The 24,542-nt window shown below is 39.1% G+C and overlaps 1 protein-coding gene across 14 annotated transcripts in view; it reads left to right on the forward strand.

Annotated features, from left to right (window-relative positions):
- APC (APC regulator of WNT signaling pathway) overlaps nt 1-24,542 on the forward strand; it is a 158,189-nt gene that overhangs the window by 116,479 nt on the left and 17,168 nt on the right. For 10 of the 14 annotated variants that reach the window (XM_053665347.1, XM_053665341.1, XM_053665342.1 and 7 more), the window contains 4 exons: nt 16,386-16,484; nt 19,034-19,412; nt 21,266-21,361; nt 22,645-22,698. In XM_053665347.1, the coding sequence (XP_053521322.1) occupies nt 16,386-16,484; nt 19,034-19,412; nt 21,266-21,361; nt 22,645-22,698 (628 nt within the window). Of the gene's footprint in view, nt 1-16,385; nt 16,485-19,033; nt 19,413-21,265; nt 21,362-22,644; nt 22,699-22,740; nt 22,813-24,542 lie in introns of those variants that run through there. The other 4 variants (XM_037167037.2, XM_053665348.1, XM_037167040.2 and 1 more) reach the window with 4 other exon arrangements.

Consider the following 24,542-nt stretch of genomic DNA (forward strand, 5'->3'; position numbering starts at 1 on the left):
CACATGATGTTCTTTCTCTGTGCCTGGAACTCTCTTTTACTCTCATTCACTTGTATGTGTAACTCATCGTCTTACTCATCCTTCCCCTCAATTTTAAATGGTGCTTTTTTCAGGATGTTTTCCTTGTTCACACCTCCCTGGAATAGGTAAAGTGCTCTCAGGTGCTCTCTTCTGTTGTTCTCACAGCATGGAGCACAGTTTGTTGGTTTAATCATCTCTCTGCCTCTGTTAAGTTCTTTAGGCAGGACTGTATTGCCATTGCTCACCATTGTACCCCAGACATTGTACCCTCACATTGTACCCCAGCTGTGTTTAATAGGTGCCTGTTGGATTTAGTAAATGTTACTAATTTGGAAAAATAATTATAATATTTTTTGCTTTTAAGAAGGCAAGTATTGTATGACCTCTCATTGTACACAACAACCAAAGCAATCAAAGCAATTCCTATTGAAATACCACTGGCATTTTTCCAGAACAAATAATCCAAAACCAGAACAAATAATCCAAAAATTTATATGGGATCACAAAAGACTTTCAGTAGCCTCAACAATATTAAAAAAGGAGAATAAACTTGGGGGTATCATGCAACCTGATACCAAACTGTGCCAGTATGGTACTGGCACAAAAGCGCACATAGATCAATGGAACAGAATAGAGAGCCCAGAAATAAACCCACGCCTATATGGTCAGTTAATATTTGGCAGTGGAGGCAAGAACATACAATGGGGTAAAGACAATTTATTTAATAAATGGTGATTATTTAATAAATGGGAAACATACACGCCAAAAAATGAAATTAGATCACCATTTTACACTGTACACAACAATAAACTCAAAATGGATTCAACACTTTAAATGGAAGACTCGAAATCCACAAAAATTCTTGAAGAAAATGTGGCCAGTAAAATCTGACATTTCTCTTAGCAGTATTTTTTCTGATACAGCTCCTCAGGCAAGGGAAACCAAAGAAGATATGAATAAATGGAGCTATATCAAACTAAAAAGTTTTGGTATAGCAAAGGTAACAATCAACAAAATGAAAAGATAACCTACTGGGTGGGAGAAGATATTTGCAGTGATATATTCAATAAGAAGTTAATATCCAAAATTTAGACTTCCGGCCAAGATGGAGGCATAGGTGAAAACATTGTGCCTCCTTGTACAACCAAGTTTAAAGACAACAAGGTTTTAGTAACAAAAATGCAACCAAAACACAGAAAATTGAACTGTATGGAAGTCCAACAACAACGAACCATTCATCCAGACAGGTAAGAAGGGTGGAGTCAGCAGCTGGCGGAGCGGGGTCTCAGGAAAAGGTGGCTCCCCGATCCAGGCACACAGGTGGCGGTTGGTGGATCCCAGGTGTGGGGTGGCAACGGGCAGACCCAGTGAGGGTGCAAGGCAGCTGGCTGACTGCGGTCACACATTTGAATGCTGATAAACCAGGCAGAGGAGTGAGCAGTGAGACAGACACTGCAAACCAGGGCCCCAGCACTGGGAAATAAAGCCTAAAAGCACCAATTGGAAAAAATTTTCAGGGTCAAGGTGCTGGGAGAAGCTCCTGGGCTCACAGAGGGTTCGTCGGAGAGACCCACAGGGTCCTGGAAGGTGCACAGGCCCACACACTGGGAACCAGCATGAGAAAGGCCCAATTTGCTTTCAGGAAGCAGCACAGGGGACTGAGATCTGAGAGAGAGCAGAGCAAACGCCATTGCTCCTCTCTGACCCCATGCCCACATACAGCGTCACAACCCAGCCATTGGGTCTCCCCACCTTGGTGAACACCTAAGGCTCCGCCCCTCATACGTAACAGGCACGAACAGACCAAACCATTATGGCTCAAGAAGAAAAGCTCAGAGCCCCAGAGCCAATACATCTAAGTGACCAAGAAATAGCCAACCTATCAGATGCACAGTTCAAAACATTGGTGATCAGGATGCTCACAGAGCTGGTTGATTTTTTAGTTACAAATTCGAGGAACAAATGAAGGCTGAACTAAGTGAAATGAAGGGAAATGCACAGGGAACCAATAGCAATGGAAAGAAAACTGGGACTAAAATCAATCGAGTGGACCAGAAGGAAGAAAGAAACAACCAAACAGAAAAGAAGGAAGAAACAAGAATTCAAAAAAATGAGGAGAGGCTTAGGAACCTCCAGGACATCTTTAAACGTTCCAACATCCGAATTATACGGGTACCAGAAGGGGAAGAGGAAGAGCATCAAATGGAAAACTTATTTGAACAAATACTAAAAAAGAACTTCCCCAATCTGGCAAAGGAAAGAGACTTCCAAAAGTCCAGGAAGCTCAGAGAGTCCCAAAGAAGTTGGACCCAAGAAGGAACACACCAAAGCACATCATAGTTACATTAGCCAAGATTAAAATGAAAGAATTGTAGAAGCAACAAGAGATGAGACAGTCACCTACAAAGGAGTTCCCATCAGACTGTCAGCTGACTTCTCAAAAGAAACCTTACAGGCAAGAAGGGGCTGGAAAGAAGTATTCCAAGTCATGAAATCCAAAGACCTACATCCAAGATTGCTCTATCTAGCAAACCTTTCATTTAGAATGGAAGGGCAGAAAAAGAGCTTCTCAGATAAGATCAAATTCAAGGAGTTCATCATCACCAAACCTTTATTCTATGAAATGTTAAAGGGACTTATCTAAGAAAAAGAAGATAAAAAATATGAACAGTGAAAGGAAAGCAAACTCACAGTTATTAACAACCACACCTAAAACAAAAGCAAACTAAAAGGACAGCTAGATCAGGAGTGGAACCACAGAAATGGAGATCACATGGAGGATTAGCAACAGGGGAGTGGGAGGAGAAGAAGGGGGGAGAAGGTACAGAGAAGAAGTAGCATAGACAGTAGGTAGAAAATAGACAAGGGAGGGCAAGAATAGTATGGGAAATATAGAATCTAAAGAACTTGTGATACATGAACATAAACTAAGGGGGGCAAATGGTGAGGACGGGTGTGCAGGATGGAGGGGAATGAAGGGGGTGAAATGGGACAACTATAATGGCATAATCAATAAAATATATTTTAAAAAAGAAAAAAGAAGTTAATATCCAAAATTTAAAAATTTCATACTCAACCCCCCAAAATAATCCAATTAAAAGATGGGCAGCCCTGGCTGGTGTGGCTCAGTGGACTGAGTGCCATCCCATGTGCCAAAGGGTCACCAGTTTAATTCCTCGTCAGGGCATATGCCTGGATTGCAGGCTAGGTTCCCAGTGGGGGCAAGCAAGAGGCAAACACACATTGATATTTCTTTCCCTCTCTTTCCCCTTCCTTTCCCCTCTCTCTGAAAATAAATAGATAAGATCTTTAAAAAAATTTTTTTAAAGATGGGCAGAGGACCTAAATAACAGTCCTCCAAAAAGGACCTACAGATGGCCAACAGACATGAGAAAAAAGGTCAACATCACTAATCATCTGAGAAATGCAAATTTAAGCCACAATGAGATATCACCTCACACATGGCAGAATGGCTGTCATCAATAAACCAACAAACAAGTACTGGTGAAGATATGGAGAAAGGGGAACCCTTCTTCACTGTCGGTGGGAATGCAGATTGGTGCAGACACTGTAGAATATATTGTGAAGGTTCCTCAATAAATTAGAAGTGGAACTGCATTATGATCCACAGATTCCACTTTCTGGGTATATATCTGAAGAAATCCAAAACACTAATTTGAAAGGATATATATATACTCCTATATTCATTGCAGTGTTATTTACTAAAGCAACCCAAATGCCCATCAACAGATGAGTGGCTTTAAAAATTAAAACTATGGTACATATATATGCATGCAATAAATATTACTCAGCAATAAATATGAAATATTAATATTTGCAACAGCATGGATGGATCTAGCAGGTATTATGCCAAGTGATATATGTCAGATAGAGAAAGACAGATACCACATGTTTTCACTTATATGTAGAATCTAAAGAACAAAATCAAGGGCCCTGACCTGCATGGCTCAGTTGGTTGAACATCGTCTCTCAAAGCGAAAGGTCGATGCTTTGATTCCCAGTCAGGGCACATGCCTGAGTTGCAGGCCCTGTCCTTGTTTGGAGTGGGTGTAAGATGCAACCAATTGATGTTTCTCTTGCACATCAGTGTTTCTCTCCCTCTCTTTCTTTAGCCTTTCCCTCTCTCTAAAAATAAATAAATAAATATTTTTAAAATAACAAAATAAAGGAACAAACAAAATAGAAACAGACTCATAGACGGAGAGCTGCCAGAGAAGAGGGGTATTTGAGGACTGGGTGAAAAAGATGAAAAGATTGAGAAGTACAGATTGGGAGTTACAAAATAGTCACAGGGATATAAAGTAAAGCATAGGGAATATAGTCTTGCAGTACCTATGTATGGTACATAGTGGGTACCCGAAATATCGGGGCAGTCATTTTCTAACAACTGTGAGGTACACCTGAAACTAATACAAAATAATATTGGATGTAAACTGTTATTGAAAAATATGGTGTTTTAAAAAGTACCAATAACTATTTAAAAATAGTGAAAAAAATGAAGTAAAACAGTGCTTCATCTACTTCCAGATTCTAATGTAGATGAGTGATATTTATCTGTGGAACTGTGATTCAGTTATACCAAGATTCCTTTAACATATCTTTTTTTTTTTTGAATTTTTTTTTAAAGATTTTATTTATCTTTAGAGGGGAAGAGAAGGAGAGGGAGATAAACATCAATGTATAGTTGCCTTTCGTGTGTCCCCTACTGGGAACTGGCCTACAGGGTTGGCATGTGCCCTGACTGGGAATTGAACCGCAATTGTCTGGTTTGCAGGCCCGCGCTCAATCCACTGAGCTACACCAGCCAGGGCCCTTTAACATATCTTAATGGGATCTGCACAGTGACAACTTCTTGGGGTTTGTTTGTTTGTTTGTTTGTTTGTTTGTTTGTTTTATTGCTCCAGAGACAAAAACCATAAGTACTAATTAAAAAATGAAAATCAATTTCTTGGACTTTCTCAAGATCACTGTAGCAGGATCAGCTAAAACTGTCCTGGTGCACCTTTCTCTGTCACCACGTGGAAGTCCCTGGTACCCCCTCTTTCACTTGGTTTCCTTTTTGCCCTCACTCTGCCAGAATGATCTTTACAGAGAGTAAATCACCCTTTCTGTAGAACTTTTTATTGGCTTCTTTTGATTCTTAGGATAAGATAACCCTTTATTAGAGCCTGTATAACCTGGCTCCTACCTAACTTGTTGGTTTTATGTCACACTTTTCTCTCATCACTTCAGCCACACTGACCTTTCAGTATCTCAGTCACTGGGCTTCCTCATCTGCAGCCTGTACACAGTCTATTTCTGCTCTTTTCATCCTACTTCATTCAGTTAACATCAGTTCATGATGAGCTTAAGTATGACTTCCTCAAGAGGTTCAAATAGTTCAAATCCCATTGTTACAGGTTGTCCTAGCATGTTTCTCTTTTTTGAAGACTACCACATTTGCACTTTTACATTTATTTATGTAATTATTTAATTAATATCTATTTCTCCTATTGGACTGTAAGCTCAGAGGGCAATGATTCAATCTAGTTTTGTCAATTTTCATGCTCCTACAGTTCCTGATAAAGAGTAGATAACCATAAGTATATGTTGTTTGGAAGGATTGACATCCCTCCTAGAAATAAAGTTTCTTGATCTGTAATTAGTCTCCTTGAAAGTTAAATGGAAAGAGAAAGCTAGAAGTAAACCATACAAGTCAGATCCCTGATTGCTTAGTAGATAATTATGTGTGTAGTTCATTTATGAATTGGTTCTCAGCTTTTCTCTTTCAAGCTTCGAATGAGACCTCTGGTGACAGCTAGTAAGTAGTGATGAATTTCAATCAAGAGTGGGGAAAGATGAAATTGGTGTGACATTCTTTTCTGCTGCTAGTAAATGTTTTAAAGTTTTTAGTGTGGAAAACCTCAAACATATACAGTCAGACGGAATGATCTGGTAATCCACATGTACCTCATCCACTTTTCCCTTTCATTCTGTTTTTTGAAGAAGATCCCAGGCATCATTACTTTTTCCCTGGATATTTTACTGTGTATTCCCAAAAGATAAGAGCACTTTTAAGATATCTAACTATAGGGGGCCATCATTACACTCCCAAAGAAATTAAAAGTAACTTTTTAATAGCATCAAATATCCAGTCAGTTTTCAAATGTGCAGTTTTTTCATAGATGTCTTGATTTTTCACAATTTATTTGACTCAGAGTCAGATAAGATTCATGCACTGAGATTGGTTAATATAGCTCTGAAGTCTCTTACTATGGATTTCTTCTTTATCTCTTTCATTTTCTATTTATTTGTCGAAGAACCAAAGTTGTTTGTCTTACTGAGTTTTTTGTAGTCTGGGTTTTGTGATAATGTCTCTGTGGTGTAGTTTGACATGTCTCCATCCTCTGCATTTCCTGTAAAATGGTAGTTGGGTCTAGAAATGTTGTCAGAGTTGGGTTCAATCCTTTTTGAGGATTCGGGGACAAGACTTCTTCATAGGTAGCAGTGTGTGGTTTTTCCATCAGGAAGCATGTTAATGTCTGGTTTTCTCTCTGTTTCTATATTAATAGCCATGGTACTCAATGCCTAGCTCCATTAGTTCATTAGGAGTTACAAAATTAGCTGGAATACTTCTATAAAGAGAAAATTCTCCTTATCTACTGTTTGATTACTCCCAAGTACAGTTTGTACAAAAAAATAATAATAAAATGGGAAATTCTTGCTTCTTTCCTTTCTTATATCAGGTTTCACAATGAGTTGTAGATGCTACCTTATAGTAGAACCCTTTCCAAACTGAGCAAGCAGGAGGATATGAGAGGTTCTGGCCCAGCAGGTATAATAGAAATTGTATACCAACTGTTAAGTGTAACTGTCAGGCACAGTGACAGGTCATGTCCTTCTAGTCCCCCTCAGCAAACATTTGAAGGCCTATACTGGCAATGGATGTCTTGGGATAAATGAGGGGAAAGGAGAAAATAGAGAGATATTTGACTCTAATATGTAGTAAAAAGGAATTGTACTTACTTGAAGGATAAGTACTCATACTTTCAGGTTATTTCCAGCTCTCTGCTCCTCGGCCCATTTTTCACTCTGCTGTTAACCTCTTCCCTAACTATTACCTTTTCCCCTGAAAGGTAATATAAAACTCATCAATGTTTAACATATGATTACTAGGCACTGCATTATGCCAAGACTATTCTCAGCCATAGGATATGGTAGTGAGCTGGGTAGATGCTACCTTGTCCACAAAAAATGTATGGACTAAAAGTAAGATGTGAGTGGTTTCCATAAAGCGTGTAAGTACCATGAGAGGGCAAGTACATAATGCTACAGGAACACATAATAGAAGCATTTAACCTAGTTTTAGGGTAAGGTTAGTTGGCCCTGAAGAAAATTATAAATTAATTTATTATGACTCCTCAAAAACATTTGGGTAAAATTAGATACAGTAACCTAGTTGAACTATGATGGGGAGGCTTGGGGTTCAGGAGGAACTGATAAATTCGAGAGAGCCCTTTACTCAACAAATAGATATCTGAGTATCTGAAAATATTTATGAAACATAATCCATAAGATTTATGTTAGATATGAGGGTTGAGGGGGAAGAAGTCAAGAACGACTCCCAGGTTTCTATCCCAGGCAGCTAGAAGGATGGTGATATAATTCACTGATACCACCAGATGAAGAGTGGGTTTGTGGGGGAAAATAATCTAGTTTTTTGTTAATGTGAAGTTTTTTGAAAATGTTAAGTTTTAATGTATTAAGACATTGAAGTAGAAATGTTGGGTAGGCTATTTGGGTTTTGAATTGAGTGAAAGGGTGGGTAATACGATAATTAAAGGTATGAAAGATTTTTATATCTTTAATGATTATAAAGCGAATAGATGGAGACCTGATCTAAAATCTAAAAGGAAGGAAATAATACTGTTCCAAAAAAGAGGAAATAGTTAACAGTACCTATAGTCAACCATAAGAACTGAACAGTGTCCATTGTATTTTATTTAAAAAGAGGGAAGTGCAGTGCTGACCTTGACAAAAGGAATTCCATTGGCTTTCCTCCCTGCCATATCATATTAGAGTGAGTTGGCTTTTAAATGCAAGGTCAAAAAGTACCGTAGAAGAAAGCAATTTTAGCTAACTCAGAAAGTCTGCATGTGAACTGCCCAAGAGAGAAATGGCTGTTAACTGATGCAAAGTACATGTTTGAGAGAAAATTTGGAGACTGATTGTTTTTTCAGGTAGAAGAGATGTTTGAATGGTGGTGGGAAGGAGCCAGAGCACACATAAAGGTGTGGGCCTCAGAGAGGAGAAGGGTTGCCTCTGATGCCATAGAAAGGGAAGGCGGAAAAGGCTGTGGAGGCAGGTAATTTTATTGGTTTAGTAGCAGGAAGCTGAGGTTTTTTAATGTCTTCTCTTTCTCTGTTAATTAGAAAATAAAATATTTGTGGGAAAGAAAGAAGAGCCACAAGTTTTGTACAAAACTGGGCATATCTAAAATAGCCACTATGAAGAAAGGTAGGAGAGGTAACTAAGGTTACAGAAGGATTGTAGGTGCAATACTAAGGGTGCAATACCTCCTCCAGGTGTGTTGGTGACCGTATAGCTTATATGGGCAGCATGCTGGAGAGTTGCATGATTTTCTCACATGTTCAAATTTCTCAAGTACTTCTCAGGAGTTCATATCAGGAGGCAGAGAGACACTTGGATTCATCTACAGTTGCAGTGTTTCCCAGCAGGTGGGGCAAAACTATTGAAAACTAGCAAGAGAATTATGGAAGTGATAGTCCACAAGAAATCCAAAGTAGAGTATCTAGAGTGATCCATGCACTAGATATTCCAGTCATTTCAAAAAAGCTTTCTTGGAGAATAAACAAATGGGATCTCATCAAAATTAAAAGCTTTTGCACTGCTAAAGAAAACAGTATTAAAATAAAAAGAGATCCAACTGTATGGGAAAACATATTTGCCAATGATACCTCAGACAAGGGTTTAATCTCCAAAATATAGAAAGAACTTACACGACTCCACTCTAAAAAGACAAGCAACCCAATTAAAAAGTGGACAGAGGACTTGAACAGACATTTCTACTAGGAGGCTTTGGTTTTCATGGGTCATGTGCTTGGATGTTGAAATTACTCAGAATGATGGCAGTAATTGAAGTGAAAGGAACTTAGTAACTCTTGTACCAAAGTATTTACTGGTTGAGGACAGTGATTGGGAGGTTGGTAGGTGACAGCACTGGGGAACGGGAAAGGTGATTATAACACCAGAGTTGGGGCTGTTACAGGAAAGTAGAGGAGTAATGGTTTCAAATTGGTGTTGAAGGGTGAGAGGAAAACAAAGACACCACCTCCTGACTCAGGTATGTGGGATGTGGGAGAGTGCCGTGAGAGGAAGTGACGTGCTGCGAGAGCTACGTTTCAGTGAAGGCCAAGAGTGAAAGGAGCATTAAGTGAATAGTTGAGGAATAGTAGTGGTATTTGTGAAGCGTGAAACCTGGATTCCACAAGGAAGGTTAGATGGGAAAGAGAATGGGGAGAAATAGGGTCTCACACATTTTAGGGCTGAGAGTGGGGAATAATACAGAAAGAACCTATTGTCTTTGGGCAGTGAGCAAGGCTGATTCAAGGGATGTGCATCATCACTGATTTCAGCAGGTCTTGTGGTGGTGAGAGAGTTCATCAAACTCAGATTTCTTCAGAATCGAGTCATGAATTGAGCAAACACTTCTTAAGACGGTACCATTTCTTGTGGTAGAGAGACTCTAGTCCCTGAAAAATGTTGGCTAAAGTCTAGCCATAATAAAGGGGCCCAGGAAAGATACTCAAGGCCCAAGTTCTTGACTTACAGTGAGTGTGGGTATAGAAATGCTCTCTTGATGTTTGCTTATAATAAATGCAGCTGGATTTCTAGCTAGATATATGGGGAGGGCAGAAATGTCCCCAAATCAGGGAACTATGTAGGAAGATACTAAGACTGAAACTGAAAGAAGATTTGATGTCTACACTGAGGTGAATGTCAGAACATTTAATTGTGGAAACAGTTTTTCCCTTGTTTCTCTTTTGTTTCAAATAGTGTATTAGTTATCTGTTGCTGCTTAACAAATAATAGCAGCTTAAAACAACAAACTTTATCAGCTTACACAAAAAATGTGTATTGTTGTTTCTGTAGCCAAGTACCTCTAGTTGAGGGTCTCTCACAAGGATGCAGTCAGGTGTTGGCCGGGACTACAGGCATCTCAAGGCTTGAGTAGGGGAAGATCTGCTTTGAAATATTCATATGGTTATTAGCAGGCCTCATGTCCTCACTGGCTGTTGACCAGAGATCAATTTCTTGTCACCTGGGTGTATCCAAAGGGCAGTTCACAACACAGTAGCTGGCTTCTCTCAGTGAGAACAAGAGAGGGTGCCCAAGATGGAAGCCACGGCCCTTGTTACATTATCTAAGAAGTGACTTCTCATCCCCTGCGCTGCATACTCTCCACTAGAAGCCAGTTCATTAAATCTAGCCCACACTCAAAGGCAGGGGGTTACACAAGGGAATGAATACCAAGAGACAAGGATCATTAAGGGTTGTGTTAGACCCTACCTACCACAAACAGTAAAAATAAAGATGGTATGCTTACCTCAGGATGAGTCCTTCCCCTTCTACTGTAAACCAAGAAGGGCCCCTCGCCTGAATTACTACAATGAAAAAGCCTTCTGACTCTTTTTTTTTGTCCCGAGTCATGGTCCCTCAGATCCATCTCTTTATTGCATCCAGGATAAGCTCTTTATCTCCAAATGTGTTTCTCTCTGTCCCCCCTTGCTCCCTCTCCCCTCACCTCTTTCCTTTCCTCAATGCCCCTCTCTCATCCCCCCTCCCCCTGACCCCCAGGCACACACACACTGCATGTTCTTTCTGACCTTTGCTTCTGCTTCTGCTTCTGCTTCATCTGGGCTGCCCTATGGCTAATCCCCCTCCTTTTTGTTGGCTAAACTCCTCATAGTTCAAGTACAAAGTCAGATACCACTTTTTCTAGGAAGCTCTCCCAGTACTCCCTAGTATAGTATGCCTTCCTGTGTATTCCTGTGTATTCCTGTGATAGTTCCTGTGTATTCACACAGCCACTATCAAAGCACTTACCACTTAAGTATTTACATGTTGAACTGAAGACTGTGTGCAGTGAGGGTAAGGCTGTGTTCACTTACATCTCTAAAGACTAGCACTATACCTAGGAAGTAGCAGAAGCTCAGTAAATATTTGCTGTTTGGTTGCATATGAATTGAACAACCATTATACAAGCACCGAGAAGCGGGTGGCAGTGGAGAGAGATTCAGAGTGAGTCTTTCTCTGTTGCCTCTTCTCACTGCCCTGAGGAGTGCTAACTAGCTGCTTCAAATTGAGAAGTATTCCATAAGGCATCCAGACCCACAAAAGGAGTAGAGATTGGGGAACGTAGACACTCTGGGACTATTTATTAGTATTCTTACTCCAACCCTAGAGTTCCCTATGCAAGGGAATATAAGGAGGTCTTTATGCTTTTATGTGAAGAGACATAAAAAACACCTCTGATGTTGACACTTATTTTTTGTTTTTAGATTTTAATTTTAGAGTGAGGGGAAGGGAAGAAGAAAGAGAGGGAGAGAAATCAATGTGGAAAGAAGATCAACTGCCTCATACTGCCCCAACCGGGGACCTGGCCCAAAACCCAGACATGTGCCCTGACCGGGAATCAAACCCATGACCTTGGTTTTCAGGACAACACTCAACCCACTGAGCACGGGCTGTGAACCAAAGCATTGCTGGTTCAATTCCCAGTCAGGGCACATGCCTGGGTTGCAGGCCAGGTCCCCACTAGGGGGTACATGAAAGGCAACCACACATTGACATTTCTCACCCTCTCTCTTTCCCCTCTCTCTAAAAATAAATAAATAAAATCTTTTAAAAAATAAACTTCTCTGAGGAAAGATTAATATACAATAAAATGTACCTATTTTAAATGTACAGTTAAATGAATTTCACATTTACAATTTTTTAATTTACAATTAAATTTAAAATGTAATTTTCTCTTTTAAAAATGGTACTGTGAATGATGGTCTTAAATATGCTTTTGTAGACTAGTCAGAAAACACTAACTTTGGCCTGTAATATGATCTCTGTGGAAGTTATAAGCGGTCCTTTTAAAAATGAGCTTTATATGATTACCTATTTAAGGACTTTTTATGACAAATTCAGAAATCTCTATATGAGTATTTTATTGTTGCACTGTTATAATGCTTACTAATCACTTAGGAATGTTTGTTAACAATTTTCTGTGTTGTCTACCAGTGGAAGTTAGCAGGTAAACAGTAAAGGTTGCTAGCCTACAGGAAAGTTTTTTTTTTAATATATTTTATTGATTATGCTATTACAGTTGTCCCATTCCCCCCCTTCATTCTCCTCCACCCTGCACACCCCCTCCCACCAACATTCCCCCCCTTTAGTTCATGTTCATGTGTCATAAGTTCTTTAGCTTCTACATTTCCCATACTATTCTTGCCCTCCCCCTGTCTATTTTCTACCTACTGTCTATGCTACTTATTCTCTGTAACTTTTCTCCCTCTCTCCTCTTCCCACTTCCCTGTTGCTAACCCTCCATGTGATCTCCATTTCTGTGGTTCTGTTCCTGTTCTAGTTGTTTGGCTTTTGTTTTAGGTGTGATGGTTAATAGCTGTGTTTGCTGTCTTTTACTGTTCATATTTTTTATCTTCTTTTTCTTAGATAAGTCCCTTTAACATTTCACACAATAAGGGCTTGGTGATGATAAACTCCTTTAATTCGACCTTATCTGAGAAGCTCTTTATCTGCGCTTCCATTCTAAATGAAAGCTTTGCTGCATAGAGCAATCTTGGATGCTCCGGCCCGCGGAGCAATCAACTGGGGCTCAACCACCTACCTAGAACAAATGAGTTGGGGGGACAAGAGGCGCAAAGAATGGCAGCAAGACAAAAGATTCTGATCAAGCTGCAAACTTTATTTTTCCGAACTGGGTATATATATAGGGGGGGGAGGGAGAGATTAGGTTGCTTGCTATTGGCTAGCTTGAGACAAAGAAGGGCCCGCTTATTGATTACTTGGGTGCAACTGGTACTCGTGGACACTTCATGTGCCTGTAGCTGATTGGCTTGTGGAGCGCACAGGTTCCTTAATCAATGCAATGTTTTTAGCTAGAAGCCAGGTGTAAGGTTCCCAACACTTGGATATAGGTCTTTGGATTTCATGACTTGGAATACTTCCTTCTAGCCCCTTCTTGCCTGTAAGGTCTCTTTTGAGAAGTCAGCTGACAGTCTGATGGGAACTCCTTTGTAGGTGACTGGCACCTTATCTCTTGCTGCTTCTAGAATTCTCTCCTTCATTTTAATCTTGGCTAATGTAATTATGATGTGCCTTGATGTGTTCCTCCTTGGGTCCAACTTCTTTGGGACTCTGAGCTTCCTGGACTTTTGGAAGTCTCTTTCCTTTGCCAGATTGGGGAAGTTCTTTTTTAGTATTTGTTCAAATAACTTTTCCAATTGTTGCTGTTCCTCTTCCGCTTCTGGTACCCCTATAAATTTGGATGTTGGAACATTTCAAGAAGTCCTGGAAGTTCCTAAGCCTCTCCTCATTTTTTTGAATTCTTGTTTCTTCCTTCTTTTCTGTTTGGTTGTTTCTTTCTTCCTTCTGGTCCACTCCATTGATTTGAGTACCAGTTTTCTTCCCATCACTATTGCTTCTCTGTGCATTTTTTTTCATTTTACTTAGTGTAGCCTTCATTTTTTCATCTAATTTGTGACCAAAATCAACCAATTCTGTGAGCATCCTGATCACTAGTGCTTTGAACTATGTATCTGATAGGTTGGCTATCTCTTGGTCACTTAGATGTATTGGCTCTGGCACTTTGATTTGTTCTTCTGTTTGAGCCATTTTTTAGGGGTGGGGAGTGTGATCACACCTGTTAACATGGTGAGAGTCTGAGCCTTAGCTGTTCACCAGGGTGGGGCAACCCAGTGGCTGGGTTGTGATGCTGTATGTGGGGACGGGGTCAGAGAGGGAACAACGGTGCTTGCTCTGCTCTCTCTTGGATTTCAGTCCCTTCTGCCGCTTCCCACAAGCAAATTGGGCCCTTCTGGTGCTGGTTCCCAGGTGGGTGGGCTTGCGTATGTTCTAGGACCCTATGGTCTCTCCAACGAAGTCTCCTATGAGGCTGGGATTCTCTCAACCCCCACAAGTGTTTTCAATTGGTACTTTTGCGCTTTATTTCCCAACACTGGGTCCCTGGATTCCACGGTCTGTCTCACTGCCTGTTTTCGCCTGGTTTATCTGCACATGAATATGTGTCTGGGGTCAGCCAGCCACCTTGCGCACCTCACTGGGTTGGATCTGCTTGGTTCCTCCTTGCGCCCATGGTGTGCCGGCCACCACCTGTGCACTGGGGTCTGCCAGCCACCACTTTTTCCTGCCATGACCCCTTTTCACCAGCCACCAACTCCACCCCTCTTACCCAGCTGGATGAATGGTGGTCAGACTTCCATACAGTTCAATTTTCTGTCAGTTCTGGGTGCTTTTTTGTTTCTAAATTTTTGTTGTCTTTAATTTTGGTTATGTAAGGAGGCACAGTATGTCTACCTATGCCTCCATCTTGGCCGGAAGTCCCCACAGGGAAGTTTTTAACATGTCATCAGGTGAACTTCGGGCACAAAAAGAAATTACAAGATCAGTTGATTCCAAAATTTAGGGAAATAGGGTACCTTCTGAAATATTGATTCATTCTAGCCCTTTGTACCCCCCCCCAGGAAATACCAGCTTCCAATCCTCAAAACCTATTATTTCCTATTTCCTTTTTGCTAACCCCCCTTCTCCAATTAGCATCTATGTCTGAAAGACAATTAGCACCAGCAGTGGTGTCCCTCCCTGTTCTTACAGATTTTATTACTAGCTCTCCATTCAGTTCATAATTTGACAAATATTTTGGAGGTACCTATTAGAAACCTAAGACTGCCCTTCATACCAAGTATATAGCAGTGAAGAGAATGAGGTTTCTACCCTGAAAAAGCTTATGTTCTCATTTTTTCTTTTGAGAAGTTGAGAACTACAGTAGAATACCTGCCAATATCACTTTCTAATTGAACACTATTTTTATCATTGTTATTCTTAATTATTCTTAATTATCAATGAATGCCTGTCCAGAGTTGCATCCTATGTTTTCAGGTACCCATTAAACATTCTTACTGGTTGTCACTACAATCAAAGGCAAGCTCAGTCCCCACAGTGAAAGTCATCATCTCTTCCTGGGTTTCATGTATTTATAAATGGCACTATTATCTACCCATGTAGGCAAGCTCAGCACTTCCAAATTGACCTTGACTCCAAACATCGTTTTAATCTGATCCAAAGTAGTTAGCAAACCAACAGATTCTGTCCCCTAAATGTAGGTCATCCCCATTTCCCTATTCTAACATTCTGACTTTGGGCCCTCAGAACCACTCGACTGTTAGAAGTACCCACGTCCTAATTTCCCGTCTGCGATCTCTACATCCTGTCCATGCTCTTTTTGAGGCACGATTCTGGTTGTGCCATTCCCCTGCCTAAAGTCTAGTGACTCTCTTAACATCCACATCTTGAAAACGACACCTTTAAAATGACACATGAGATACTTAATAATTTAATCCAGCCTGTATCTCCCACCACACACCTTATGTTCTGTTGACAGTAAGCTGGAATACTCCATGCTTTCATATTTAAACCTTTACACAGGCTCTTTTGCCAGTCTCCTATCCCAGAATTCAATGCCTGTCTCCTATCTTAAATACGACATTTTATGCAGCCTTTAATAGCTTCTAAGCAGCTCATTGTTTCTTTCCATTTTCCCTTACTCTTTTATATATTCTTATATGATAGTGCTTATCATATCATACTCCAGTTATTTATTTTTTCATGTCTTTCTCAAATAGAAGTTCCAAGAAGTCCTCTCTGTACCATAAACTCCCAGAGAACTTGAACTATGCCAAATTCAGTCAGTTTTGTGGTAATTTGGAGCATTTCATCAATCAAAATGGAGCTTTTTAACTGAATGTGGTTGCATGTCTTTAGATCTGTGAAAAAATATTACTCTTAGTATTTCTTCAGTGTTTGGTTACTTCCATAGTGTGGTTTAACTGTCTTTTGCAACAGCTCTAATTTTCTTCAGTTTTTCTCTAAAATTTACTTACTAAATTTATAAATATAAACATTCATTTTAAGAAGTTAATGTCCACACTTTTAATGGTATATTTAGCTATCTCCTCTCAAGAGTACCTTAACATGAAGTTAGCTGTATTTATCTACAATCTCAATCACACTATCTATAATTGCTTAATTTCTAGGGTTCAACTGCACGAATGGATCATGAAACAGCCAGTGTTTTGAGTTCTAGTAGCACACACTCTGCTCCTCGAAGGCTGACAAGTCATCTGGGAACCAAGGTAACAGAAGATTACAGATTGGGTCATTAGTACTATGAATACTTCTAGTATTCATTAGATATGTTGCTAAAACCATTCTTCATCTTTTACATAGAGGAGAATTCTGATTCCATCATCACAGTCTCTTAAAGAAGTCACATCTTTTTATACAAAGTGCAGACAAAGGGAAAATAAGGATTATTAAAAGTGCCAAATTAGCTAGTTGGTTTTTGGTTTTGTTTCTTTGTTAGTTTCCATTATTTTGGCCATATCCACCTCTCTGTGAGTATCCAGAACTCCAGCCTCACTGGCTCACTTGCTACTTTCCGAGCGCTCCCTGTGGCCTTCTGCCTCCTTGCCTTGCCCGCGGCAGCACACCCTTCCACGTCCTGCCCCTCCTCAGAACAGCTGTCAAAGCTGCAGCCAGCCTTCAGAACTCCCCTCAGGCTTTACTTCTTTACAAAACATTTTCAGATGCCCGTGGTCCTCCTGCTTCCCTGTGTGGTCTCTCTCCCCCCACCCCTTTGAATCGCTGCAGTTTGCATGAAACGGTTTGGGAAAACAGGGGCTGTTTTTTACATGTTGTTTTTGCTGCCTTTAGCACAGGGCCTACATATAACAAGTGTTTAATAAATATTTAAGTAGATGGAAAAATCATTGAAGTTAAATGTTATCCAGTGCTGACAAGTCAGCTTTCTTAGGGTCTCCCAGATGTTAGCAAATATTTTAGGACTTGGGAATAATATGTTTGAGAAGAAAATAATTATTTGACTATTGTTTTAAAGCCAGAGATTTTAATATTCTATTGACAAAGAATGGAATTCTAATATTACTAAAGAACATATTTTTAATTAAATCTAAATAATTACATTAGTTGTTTTTATTATATACTCTATGTCCTTTATTTTAATAATACAATAGCTTTTAGGAAAAACATTACTAAAATAACTAATGTTGACTTAAGAAATGAATTTTAGAGTAGTCCATGATGTCATTAATATACAACTTAATTTTTTCAATAACTCACAAGAGCTACTACTTGGGACCTCTGGAGTCCCAGTAACTGTGCTAGGAGTTTTATGTATGTTATCTCTGATCTTCTCAAAGCCCCTATGAGTTATTCTTGTTTGTCTTTTTTAAATGAGAAAACTGATTTAAAAAAAGATTTAGGCAGCTGTTGCATAACTAAATTGGAATTCAGCAGCAGCTCTGTCCAACATCAATAAGTAATTAGAGATTTTTTTAAGTAAGAAATTAGAGATTTCAATAAGTAAAGAATATTAGAGATTTTCTTGATAGTAAAAGATGTGTGAAGACTGACAGCTAGAATACCTTTACCTTCATGAAGTAATTTTGCATAATATTAAGATTTTCTACATTTTTGAATGACAGCTACTACCCTATATATGTATTACTTCATTTACTCTTTACAGAGAAAACCCTTTTAGGTAAGTTCCTCCATTTTGTGACAGAAAACAAGCTAAGAGAAATCCGATAACCTGGTAGTGTCAGACAGTTCGCTCATCTAAGTGGTGGAGCCCAAATCCAAAAGCCCATTTTGGATAAAAGCCCATTTATCCACAGTTCCACACCACCTTCCTATCACGATTACATCTAAGTGTGCGTGTGTTTACACATTTAGAGTTTCTCTGCCTGAGCACTATTGGCTATATAACTCTTTGTTGTGTTATAGTATGTTTAGCAGCATCTATGATCTGTACCCATTAGACACCTGTAGCACTTCCTCCTACAATTGAGGAAACAAAAAATGTCTCCAATGTCTGCCAGTAGTTAAGAACCACTGATTTATAGACATGACGCATTCTTTATATAATAGCCTCTACTTTTTTGTGTTAACCTCAATCTTTAAAATGAAGTTGATCATAGTCCAAGATAACAGGGTACTGTTTCCTATTTCTAATCTGCTTGTTATCCTTAGAATTTATTGTCAGAGAGTAATTGATGCTTAGGATTTGCTTTAAAAAAAATTGTATAAGAATCCTGGCCTTGTACTCTGTGTGTGATCATGGCATTCTTCTTTGTAGAAGAAGTATTTTTTTTACATGTGTAAAGGATAAGTCTTAGAATTTTAACAATACTGTTATAATTATAATCTGATGAGGGTTAGTGATTGCCAAGAACCAGCACTTAGTGAATAATGATTGTTGAAAAATGTTTTATATTTATTCCTTATAGCTGTAGATTTAAAAAAGTGAAAATTTTTAATTGTGCGGAGAATTTAGATAGATCACATTCCTCACCATGTATGAGTGAAATTAGTTCATTTTCATTCATTATAATCAGAGGTCCAGACAAACAGCAATTTAAGTGTGTAAGAGCCAACTTTCTCTTTCAGCACAGCATACTACCACTACTGTTATTTACTCATATAAATAAATTGGTGATGATTTTATATAGATTTTGAAATAACATTCATTACTTCATCCTGAACATATTTCTTTTGCTTTTTTTTTAACAAGTTACAATAAATATCCCATTCATCACTTCATTGGTATTGGCTTTTGGATATTAAAGTCATAATTTTGTTTCTAAACTCATTTGGCCCACAGGTGGAAATGGTGTATTCATTGTTGTCAATGCTTGGTACTCATGATAAGGATGATATGTCACGAACTTTGCTAGCTATGTCTAGCTCCCAAGACAGCTGTATATCCATGCGACAGTCTGGATGTCTTCCTCTCCTCATCCAGCTTTTACATGGCAATGACAAAGACTCTGTGTTGTTGGGAAATTCCCGGGGCAGTAAAGAGGCTCGGGCCAGGGCCAGTGCAGCACTCCACAACATCATTCACTCACAGCCTGATGACAAGAGAGGCAGGCGTGAAATCCGAGTCCTTCATCTTTTGGAACAGATACGAGCTTACTGTGAAACCTGTTGGGAGTGGCAGGAAGCCCACGAACAAGGCATGGACCAGGACAAAAATCCAAGTATGTTCCCCTATAGTGTACATTATAGCGTGTGTTACAAAACAAATGTAAAAGTTTTTTTTAAAACTTTTTTAGTTAGTATTTGTCTCTATGAATAGGAAGGAGAAATGCATATTAGCCATCAACACTAACATACTTTAAAGCTTAAGTCTGTTTTAAAGTCTAAAATTAAGAAAAATTTAGCAAAGGAAAATGTTATATGCACTGCTATGCAGCCAAAAAAAAGAACAGGAAATCAAGAGAGACGTACAGAATCATAGCATGGTAGATCTAGAAAAGACTTGAGCAATTATGTTGCCTGTCTCTTTCATTTTATAGATAAAGTTCAGGAAAGTAACTTTAATGTAAGTTTTTTCAGCTAGTAGTGACCAAGCCATTATCTTCTATATTTATTTGTAAGAAGGGAAGGTATTATCATTACTATTTTATGGATTAAGAAACTGAGGCTCAGAAAGACTAAAAGATTTACCTGTGGCCTCACAGCTAATAAGTGGCCAGGACCAGAAGCCAGGCCTCCTGTTCGCAGCTCAGGGCCCTTCTACTGCACCATCCTGCTGCAGGTGTTGGGACCTCATTGCTGGGGGTGATCAGCCACTCAGCTCTTACTCAGGGAGAGACTCTTGGCCACCAGCCTCTCTCCCTTAGGAGCAGGGAACATGGGAGTTGGGACCCTTGGGGACATAACTTACTTCATTCCTGTAGCAAGAACCAAAAGCAGTAAGTATATAAGGTAAGACCTTCCTTTCACCTGATAAAAACACACACACAGAAAAGGAGTGTGTATTAACCTACTGATTTGAAAACCAGGAGGGGAATGATAGTGAGAACATGACCTATGAGGTTTTAGTTTTTTTTTAGCTTAATTACAAAGATGAATTAATTTAAAATCTAAAACATTTTAAGAATAAGAAAACACCCCTGGCCAGGTGGCTCAGTTGGTTACAGCATCATCCCATATATCAAAAAGGTTGTAGGTTTGATCCCCAGTGAAGACATATCCAGGTTACAGGTTCGACCCTCATCAGGGCATATGCAAGGTAACTAATAGTTGTTTCTCTCTCTTTATCCCACCTCTCTCTTTCACTCTTTCTCTCTCACCCCCCTCCCCTAAAAATAAAACAGAAGAAACAGTCCTTTGTATCTGTTAAGATACTTTACTGGGAGATTTCTAGATTTTCTTTGGCTATTAACAATTATGCAATGACTAGCATTTTGTGTTCTTGATAACCTCTTCTCAAAAAAGTTAAATAGAATAAATTAATACTATTCTGAAAAATGCTTGCTTTTTAAATTTTATTTCAGAGAAGTTTTGAAACCTTGTACATAGCGTTAAATATGGAGGTACATTTTCTCAGATGCCTTTTTAAAAATGTTTGTTTACTGTCTAGTATCTGTTGGTATAAGAAGTAAACTTCACTAGGTTTGTACTAGAGTTCCCTACTGCACTTGTATGCAGAAATGTGCCTCTAACCCACACTCATCACAATAGTTTAAATAGCAATTATAAATTAAACTGAACAGTTTTATACCAAAATGTTTTTGTTTTTTCATATAGTGAATGTAATTTTAAATTATTTGAGTTATAGCATAAACCTGCAAGGGACTCATTCTAAAAGACTTGGTTAAGGGCAAATGAGTGGTAAACATTTTAATGGAACTAAGCAAAGGCCTTTACTCACATTTTTTTTTCATGTTTGTAGTACTTATTTATCTGTTCAAGCAAATATTCGATGATCCATTAAACTATATATTTAGGGATATGTTGGTAAGCCCTACATATTTTTTAAGTATAATAAACATCATTGCTTTTAAGAAAACAAAGCATTCTGGTTTATGTCAATTTTATTTTTCAGTGCCAGCTCCTGTTGAACATCAGATCTGTCCTGCTGTATGTGTTCTAATGAAACTTTCATTTGATGAAGAACATAGACATGCAATGAATGAACTTGGTAAGACAAAAATGTTTCTTAATGGCATCTAGAAGGATACTAAAGATTTCTTCACTGTTGAAATGGAATTTATGGCCACTAACTTCTATTACCAGTTGCTTCCTTCTTGTAGCAGATAATTTTAATTTGGTTTCCAGAAAAGTTTCTCAATAACAGAAACTGCTACCCTAAACTAACTTGGATTTTCAAAGTCTCAGCCATAGATTGGAAAAACTACTAATGGGCCACTCCTTGCCCCTATTGCCAAGGAAGACCCTGTGTGCCAGTTGACAGGGAGGGTAATTTGAATTAATTTGAAATGTGGGGCTACTTCATTGTTCCTGACCCAGTCACTTCTGATGGCCGCCAGAAGGAATTATTAAGAATCTCATTTACCTGTGTGGTTATCGGTACTTTACTAGATTTTCATGGTAAAACCATGCTATCTTTAAAACTGGTTACTGTAGAAAAGCATTATGCTCCAATTTAAATCAGAAACATTTGATTAATTTTGGAAGGAATACTCTTCTAGGTATGTGTTATCACACACACTCCTCTTTATATAACCTGCATTGTGCACCCCATTTTTCATGTAACGGTCTTTCTTTGATTTCTAGGTTCATTGTGCACATGTGGTATTTATAAATTGCATCATGCTGAGCCATCTCATGTGAACTGGATCTCTCTAGTGGTGCCACAAGCAAGACCGTACTGAGTCCCCATCGTAGTGTAGCTGTGCCCTGGCTTTTTGTGCTGTTACGTTATGTTGCATTCCAGCTTCCACCTCGTTTTACTGTCACCCTCATCGTCATTCATCATTTACCTTAAAAGTGACAAAGTCATGAGACTTAAGCAGAGAAACTGAACAGCCAAAATGGGTGCTGTCTCCTTCAGAGTCATTCCTTCGGGAGGCTGTGTCCTTCTGATTCCAGGCCTGCCCTCCAGCCGTGCTTTTCTCCCCACAGGCCCTAGCCATTGGCCCACCTGATTCTCTTTCCTTCCCCCACCATCCCCCTCGGCCTCCTACGGAACTGACTCTAGTCTTAGGAGTTCTCCTTTCCTTGATACCACCGCAACATTTGTGAAACTGTTATGTTTGGGTGGGGTTTTTTAATACTAGTAATAATGGGAAGGGGATAAAAATAATGAATAAATAGGAAAATTAATTCCATTTTAAGCTAATGCAAAGATTTTTCTATAAATGTCCCTGTGTTCCAATGGACTGTAGACTAGGACTGACACATTAATCATCTGAATTTCAAAGTAAAACGCAGACTCAGTATTTGTTCCTCTTCCTTCCTCAGGTAGGAAGGCTACCCGGGGCATTTCATCACAGGAGCTAGGGCAGGGGCTTTCAGGTGAGGAGCAGGATGGGGCCTCTGGGGTGTGACTGCCGGGGACGTAGCCACAGAGGATTACCTTCTTCTCATTCCTAGCCTCCGAATTTGCGCTGGAACAAAAGAAGGATCAAGGTTTGTGGACTGTGGAGAAATAGAGAGATAGTACAAAGTATCTGACTGTGAGGGATGAGGAGGAAAAAAGTCCCAAATAGGTGAGGGGAAATTCCTAAGCCCAGTCAGCTGGGACTGTCACTTGTCTACACAAGAAGATTCTACAGCTATCAGGGTCATATAAGTTTGCTCCTATTAGTACTGCAAGTGTTAGACTATAATATTAGTGATGTACTTATTAATTTATTATTTCTTAGCTCTGTCCCAGAAAATTTGCTGGGCACCAGATATAAGAAAAGATTAAAACATAGTCCTGACTTCTGAGGAACTCATTTGCATTAATGTTTCTTAAACCAGGTCATAATGGTCACTAGAGGTACTCGTCAAACCATATAGGTTCTCTGGCCCTATAGCAAGCAGGCTTAGTAAAACAGAATCTTCAGAGGGGGAACCTAGAAATAATACTTATTTAGTGGCTTAGGTAATCCTTCTGATCAGAAAATTCTGTGAAACACCAATCTATAGACTGTTGATGTCAAACCTCTAATATTTTAGAATAAGGCATGTCATGCTAATGGTGACTAAGTCAGGTACACACACACACACTTTTAAAATTACATCATCTTTTTTTAAATTAAGGATGCTGTCGAATGTCATCTGCAGCTTTTGGTTCTCTACTTTCTATAACATTTTGAGATACCATACTGGGTGGCATTTGCTCCACCTGGATCCCTGTTTTCTAACACAGGCACTAAGAATATGCTCGTTATATTTGTATTGCTTGGAAATATTACAGTTTTTCTCAGGGCAACCTGTTTTTTTATTCTAATAATAATGAATTTTTACCATATTTTTTATTTGCCTGAAAACATAAAGGACTCTCTCCTACATCTGATATCCTATATTCTATTAAATATCCCTTTTTCATTAGCCATATTCGTCATGGTTTTGTTCACATTGGCCATTGGCTATATTCTTCTTTAATTTTTTTTTCAGAATCAAATTCTAAGATTTTTTTGTTTCTCCATACAAGAATGCTCAACTCTTGCTCACTTGGTGCGTTCTTGGATTCTTTATTACAGATACACTACACCAGGCAAGATTTTATGTAGGCACAAAATTTAGCATGTTTTGTTTTGCTGTTCATTGTCTGTTTTGTAATGCTCAACAATATGGTGATCTCATCAGCACCAGCATTGTCTTCAGGCCAGTGTCCTGGGTCAAAACTCTCAGTTCTTTTACTGATATCCTCTCCTTTATCCAAGTAGCGCTTGGTCAAATTCCTCAGAGCTCTGTCCTTGGCTCTCTTCCTTTCCCCCTAAGCAGTATCCTCCATTCCATGGCTTCAGTTAGTGTTTTTCAAATTTACATCTTAATCCTAGTTCTGCCTCCTGAGTTTTAAATACATTATCAAAGCGTTCGTCTGTCATCTTTACTTGGATGGTTGTGCAGACATTTCTAATTGAGCTGCCACAACTGAAATTTTTGTCTCATCCATCTCCAAATCTCTATCTCTGCCCCATGGGAGGGTGGGGGATCTTTTTTCAGAAAATAGCATTCCAACCAAGCCATTTGCTCAGACCAGAATCTTCAAAGATATCCATGACCTTATCTTTATCTCCTATATGCAGTAACTGAGTGCTTTAATTTTGCATCTTAAATACTCATATATCTCAAATCACTGCTCTTATTTTCATCCCCACTCAGGCCACCATCCTGTCTTCCATTCTTCAACTTTGTTTTACTGTCTC

Source organism: Artibeus jamaicensis, unplaced genomic scaffold, assembly GCF_021234435.1.
Source record: "Artibeus jamaicensis isolate MK-2021 breed Jamaican fruit bat unplaced genomic scaffold, CSHL_Jam_final contig_402, whole genome shotgun sequence".
Lineage (NCBI taxonomy): Eukaryota > Metazoa > Chordata > Mammalia > Chiroptera > Phyllostomidae > Artibeus > Artibeus jamaicensis.